Here is a 6,424-nt window from a genome sequence, read left to right as displayed (position 1 = left end):
TATATTTACATTTATATCGGTATTTATATTAAGATATTCTGCAAATTGTATGACATAAACCATAAACGTAGGTACTCAACCAATTTAAAAACTATTATACAATTTGTATCAACAAACAAATTCAATTAATGGTTTTCAATTTGATAGTCAATATATCTAATATCTATGTAAAATCAGTAATATAATTTAATAAATAGTGAGTTTCGAAAATATTTCTATTTTCTATATTTATATTTTAGATTCTAAAATACATATATAGTCATATACATATCAAGTTGATTTTTCAAATTTCTGAAAAATATATGTAGTGTTAATAAAGGCATAGTAGGTACCTAAAAGATATAATATTATTATTAACTGTATTTAATGCGTATATTTTTAATTGTTAAAAAATAAAGTAGATGGAAAATTATATTAAATATAAATACTGCTATTGATAGGATATTTTAATTTAATTTATTTTTCAAAAATTATATTGTATTTTTAGATAGGATACTAGATAATATTTAAATGTGTATAGTACAAATAATTGATTCTAAACTGAACTATTCCGAACCAAATTATATGCGCTTCTACAATCCCCTCCATCGTACAGTCTACAAGAAGGCCATACATATTATCTTTAACATGCTTATTAACTTAACTTCTAGATGACTAATACCAGTTAATATAGCTTAACAACACATTACTATTTTACCTTAGATATAACAGTGATCATATTATGTTTTGGGTTTCAATAAACTACTGCAAATGTATATTACCTACTGTAAGGGATTTTAATAAATATAAATTTAAATACTTTCTTATATTAAATCAATTTTCTAAAACAATGATTGTTTAAATTAATTAAAAATATATTACATAATGTAATTACATGATTACATACTATTCAAATATCAACAACCATAATATAATCCTTGTATTATAATATTATTATATTAACGTTCACATTTTTAATCTATCTAAAATAGAATTGCGGTTAATACCTTTATTGCTCCGTGTAAAATTTAAACTTAAATAAAATATTATGGTGTTGAACTTAAAATTTATTAAAATTAGGTTATAATTTATATTCAATAATTATAATATAAGTTGTTCAAAATACATAATTTCAACTAGTTTATCTAGTTTATTAAATAAGTATCTTCATGCAATGAAAATAAAAAAAATTTGAAAATATAGGAATTATAAAAATAAAAAGTCGTAAGTACCTACCTATATTATGTTATCCAATATATTATTTATAAACACCTAGTTGGTAGAACTAGAATATTTGTATGCTTGAATAAAACAAGCAACAACCTTTTAAAATAGTAAAATTCATAATATGACGTGTTTGTTCATTAGGTATATTATCCATTATATTTATTTTGATAGATAAAATTAGGTTTATACATAGATATTTGTGTTATATTAAATTAAAAATTTATATAATTGTATGATGTATAGCCGTATTGGTATATATAAGTATATAAAATTTAACTTATATTATTTTTAGTTCTACACTTGTTTTCTTACTTTTTTTTTTTATTATAATAAGACATTCAAAGCCTATAAGACTATCTACATCTATGGATAATTAGTAACATTAATTTTTGACTATATCTACAGTATAATTACAAATGTATTATAATTAGTAATAATAGCGAAAAAAATAATAGTGACAAACAATAGTAATAAGCTAAGGTTGATCAGACATATAAACAATAATAAAACTGTGGATGAAGAATGTTTTCTTACTAAGATTGATAAAATACCTACCTAACTATTTTAATTACTTATATTTTGTTTTTTTATGTATTAAAATAGGAAATACGTGATTGATTTTGTTTAATTTTGTTAAATTAACTGTTGTAGATACCAATTTTTTTAGATTAAACATGGATGCTAATAACAAAGAAGAAAGGCCCCCAAATCCAAGATCCAAAGCTAATATCTTTGAAATTATCACTTTCAGGTAAATATGAAAATTGTACACTGAACGTTTTATTTGTTATACACAATACCTACTGTTAATTTTTATATTTATATTATTTAAACCAACCTTATCCATTAATTGATTTTATTTACATAATATGACTAATTACATATTTAGAATATTACCAAATAAAAAGAAACTTATTCAACTTAAATTAACTGTAATACTATTTAAGCCTCATTAAATAAATATACGGGTAATGAAACTGTTTTATTTTGTTTAAAGAGTACTCCATTTTTTAACATTTCCACTCAGCTTGATTTTGTTGGTTCTTAGCATTTTATATATGCTCAAATTCTACATGTGGAATTAATGGTTGTTACGATTTTGATATTAGGAATTTATCTATCCTTGATTTAAGTGGGTTTTAGTCGATCGATTATACATTTATACAGAGTAAACTATTTCATTAAAAGTTTAAATTTAAAGTGTTAATAACTTAAGAATTTTACATACTAATTGAAAAATATCATATCCTAATACAAATATTTTTCGCCAAGTTTCTTGGAATCTTTTATCACTAACTTGACTAAAATATATATTAGGTATTAAAATATTAAATATTGCACACGTTTTCGTATCGTATTTTGATAAGAATATATTTAATGCATTAATCTAGAACACACTTCACATAGTATATAAAATGTAAAGTGTTTAATGTGTTGTTATTTTAAGATTCTAATCAGAGACATCAATAACGCATTGATGAAGTAGGTATTACAATTATGTGATTTTTTTCGTGTGTTTAAAAGCAATTTATAGTTTTATGATTTATTAATTTATAATTATTGTTCTAGTATAGTAAATAGGATCTAAATTAGTGGTTCTCATCCTTGTTTATGCTGCCACCCCCTTTAGAAGCAAAATATTTGTCAATGTCCCCTAATAAAACAATAATTTTATGCTTGAAAACTGAAAAGTGTATAAATAAAAAATCAAATAAAAAATATAAATTTATAGTTGATATGATTTCATTGCTTCATTAGATAACACCATGTTACAAAGTAAACACATAGGAAGTTGCATGTTCGACGGCAATTTAATAAATCCAAATTTCAAATAATCAGTATACCTACTCTTCACCGCCCAATGAGGGGCTATATCACCCACTTTGAGGATCACTGATCTAGATAGTACTTTGTGGCTGAAATTTTTAAGATAATCATGGGGAAAAAAATAAGAAATAACCGGAATTTTTAAGCAAAATCGATTTTGTTTTAATTAAAATATGAATAATTGTAAGAACTTAAAAATGTTCACTAAATATTCGTATATAATATTTGTTAATCAGCTTTTAAAACAAGATGTTGGTATAACATATCAATAGCTAAGACTTGACATATTAATACAATGTGGGTGGGTGGGTGGGTCACAGATCGGGTCTCCGTGTTCCGGTCACCTTTGAGCCGAGCCTTCGGTCACTGTTGTCGGTGGTTGGAGGGGGATGAGGTGGGGATAGGACTCACCTAACCATAGGTATGTATATATATAAAAAACCAATGAACAGCGTAACATTTGTTTAAGTAACTTGAACATTTAATTTAATAAAATAGATTATAATTTAAGTTGGAAAAAAGTAGTAGAGGCAGCGAAAGTCCTTCAAGGACAGTAAAAGCTGAAGAAGAAGAAGAGGAGAAATTATAATTTAAGTTATAGTGGAATATTTCAAATTTCTAAGATCATATTCGTTAATTAATAACTTAAATATAACAAAAATCTCAGGTGAGGATAAATCGTTTGTATTCGTTTGAACATCAATAACAATTTTAAATTCAATGGTTCCTAAAAAATGTTTGACACTTTACACTCAACTTTATTTTTAATTTCCATTAAATTAAATTTATGATAAATCTGGTATCAAATTTTGGATTTCTAGGTGTTATAATTTAGAGTTCTAAGAAATTTTAAATACAAAATGATTTTGATAGATTTTGTAAACATTTTAACTTAAAATGATTATGTGACCATGTGTTTTGATATTTTTCGATTGTGGTACGAAAAACTTATGAGGAACTACGTATTAAATTTTCAAATTTTCTTACACTAAATCAACAATTTTTTTGTACTTAGTACATACTTAAAAAAAAATTTATATCTGTAAATAGCAAAAAATATTTTAAAAATTAGGTATACCAAGACTAAATTTAAAGGCTCTATGGTTAATTATTTTTTAATAACAACAGAAAACGAAATTGATTATGTCAAAAACTGGTTTTGCTTAAAAATGATAATTTTTTTGTACCCTGTTTATTTTGAAAAGTACTGCGATTTTTCAATATTTAGGTATATCTTAAAAGTACCAACTGAACTCAATTTACGACCAAAAACAAGACTTTAAGTTAAAGATTGAAGAATTTTTCTATTTTAGTAAACGTGTAACCTACCTAGACGTACACGAAAAAAATTAATATTTTATCACTCCACACAGAATCTAAAATAATAATATTTTTATCAAAATTACGATGGCAGTGAAATATTTAATTTTTAACACTCTAAGCACTATAATAATACCAACGTATTATATATAGTGTTTTTATTTTATAGTTGGATCTTAAAGCTTGTTAAGAAAGGATTGAAAAAAGAACTGGATGTGATTGATTTGTATACAATTCTGGACGAAGATTCGTCTGCCTTACTGGGATCCAAATTAAAAAAGTTAACAATTTATCACTCCTAAAAAACATATTATATTATATTATATTATATTATATTATATTGTAATGATTGTTCTTGTTGTTTTACAGAATATGGAGTAACGAGCTAAAAAATGCAACGAAAAAAAATAAAAAGCCTAGTTTTTTGAAGGCACTGTTTCGAATGTTTGGGCTTAAATTAATTATTTATGGAGTTTATTTAGCAATAACTGACATGGTATTTAGGTAATTAGGGTTGTAGAAGTATATAATATTATTAATTATAATGTAATGGCCAATAGGTAACTAATACGTTGTATGGAGAGATATAAAACAATATAGTAATACTACCTACCTATAATATTTACTACCTATTGATTGATATTCAATATTAAGTTACATACGATTGTATAAATAAGTAACTAATACCTGGGTAGTGGGTACCTATTTTTGTATTCAGTTTTATAATCTTAATATTATTCATATTGGCATTAATCAGTATTTACTAATTTAATAGACATGATATAATTTCAAAATGTTTTGACTCCTTTTGAGCTATTTGTGTACAATATTATACCTGGATAGTTACACCTTTTGAACTATGCATAGGTACTTAAGTCTTAAATACTAATATAAATTAATATAAAATACATTTATACCCTATTATATTAGATATTTCAAAAATGTATAAGTCAAATAGTTTTAAGATTATAGAAATTTTGTTAGTTCAAGATAGCTGGTACCTAATTAAAAATAGGGGTTATATTTTCTAAACAGAACAAAAACAAAACTTTTCATGCGTTTTTCATCATATTTAGTCGGTTTATTTATTTGTTTACACTTATAATATTATATTTCATTGTAGTTACAATAATCATTAACAATAAACTATTAAGCTTTATTCAATGATAATTCACTGATATTAAATAACTGATTCATTATTACAATTTTATTTATTCAGTGTTATCCAAACGATTTTCGTGGGAAAAATTATCTCACACTTCGAATCAAAAAATACAAATCACCAATTTAATATGGTTGTCTGTTATGCTGTTGGTTTAATAATAGCTTGTTCATTGAAAACGTTCAGTTCAAACAGCTACAATATGATGAGTTCACATCTAGCAATGAAAATGCGAGTAGCAACATGTGATCTTATTTATAATAAGGTATGTAAATTATACAATTTGTTCAAGAATAACAGTATCAATAACAACATTTAATACTTAAGACACTATTTTAAATGTATAATGACATAATAGCAATGTTACTATTTGATTTCCAATTTTAAAATAATATAATTATTATAAACACAATATAAACGAAAAAAAGGTGGGTAAATGGATGTCGCTCTGCTGTACAGCAGGTTACAAGTGGGACACTGTATAATGGATAGAATTAAATTTGAATTCAATGATATAATATCACTGTATAAGAAAAACGATTCTGAGCGGAGACGGTTTGTCAGTTTAGATATTAGACATACCTATTATAGGTATACTCATCTATAGTATTAAAAAAAAATTGACCTATAATAGGTATCAATAATAAATTCCAAATTAATCATATCACAATATCCATCAGGTAACGCGTTATACATCAACAACAAACCGTGTTACTATCATAGATATATAATAGTATACCTACTTTAGAAGTTTCAAGTACCCACAAATAATATTATACAATCACAACAAAATAACTAAAATAGTTATTCCAGGTTTTTTAATATGTGATTTCGTGCAAATTTGAATTTAAATTTTATAAAAATAAACTGGGCTTATGAATTTCTTAGAATTTTTGGTAACAGAATTAA

General features: G+C 24.3%; 1 protein-coding gene across 1 annotated transcript; it reads left to right on the top strand.

Moving 5' to 3' along the window:
* Positions 1–1,857: 1,857 nt before the first annotated feature.
* On the top strand, positions 1,858–5,390 carry LOC107884762 (probable multidrug resistance-associated protein lethal(2)03659). The gene is made up of 3 exons (XM_029490762.1): positions 1,858–1,957; positions 4,523–4,633; positions 4,723–5,390. The coding sequence occupies exons 1-3, from the start codon at positions 1,881–1,883 to the stop codon at positions 4,859–4,861; spliced, it is 327 nt and encodes a 108-aa protein (XP_029346622.1). The 5' UTR covers positions 1,858–1,880; the 3' UTR covers positions 4,862–5,390.
* Positions 5,391–6,424: the final 1,034 nt, after the last annotated feature.

Source organism: Acyrthosiphon pisum, chromosome A2, assembly GCF_005508785.2.
Source record: "Acyrthosiphon pisum isolate AL4f chromosome A2, pea_aphid_22Mar2018_4r6ur, whole genome shotgun sequence".
In the NCBI taxonomy this organism is placed as follows: Eukaryota; Metazoa; Arthropoda; class Insecta; order Hemiptera; family Aphididae; genus Acyrthosiphon; species Acyrthosiphon pisum.
The sequence above is the reverse complement of the archived record's forward strand: the minus strand, read 5'-3'. Positions and strand labels throughout refer to the sequence as shown.

Excerpts from the sequence above, each read along its gene's own strand:
- LOC107884762 (XM_029490762.1), top strand. The coding sequence starts at position 1,881 with ATGGATGCTAATAACAAAGAAGAAAGGCCCCCAAATCCAAGATCCAAA. Across the intron at positions 1,958-4,522 it reads TTTGAAATTATCACTTTCAG|TTGGATCTTAAAGCTTGTTA; the intron begins GTAAATATGAAA and ends TTTATTTTATAG. Across the intron at positions 4,634-4,722 it reads CTGGGATCCAAATTAAAAAA|AATATGGAGTAACGAGCTAA; the intron begins GTTAACAATTTA and ends GTTGTTTTACAG.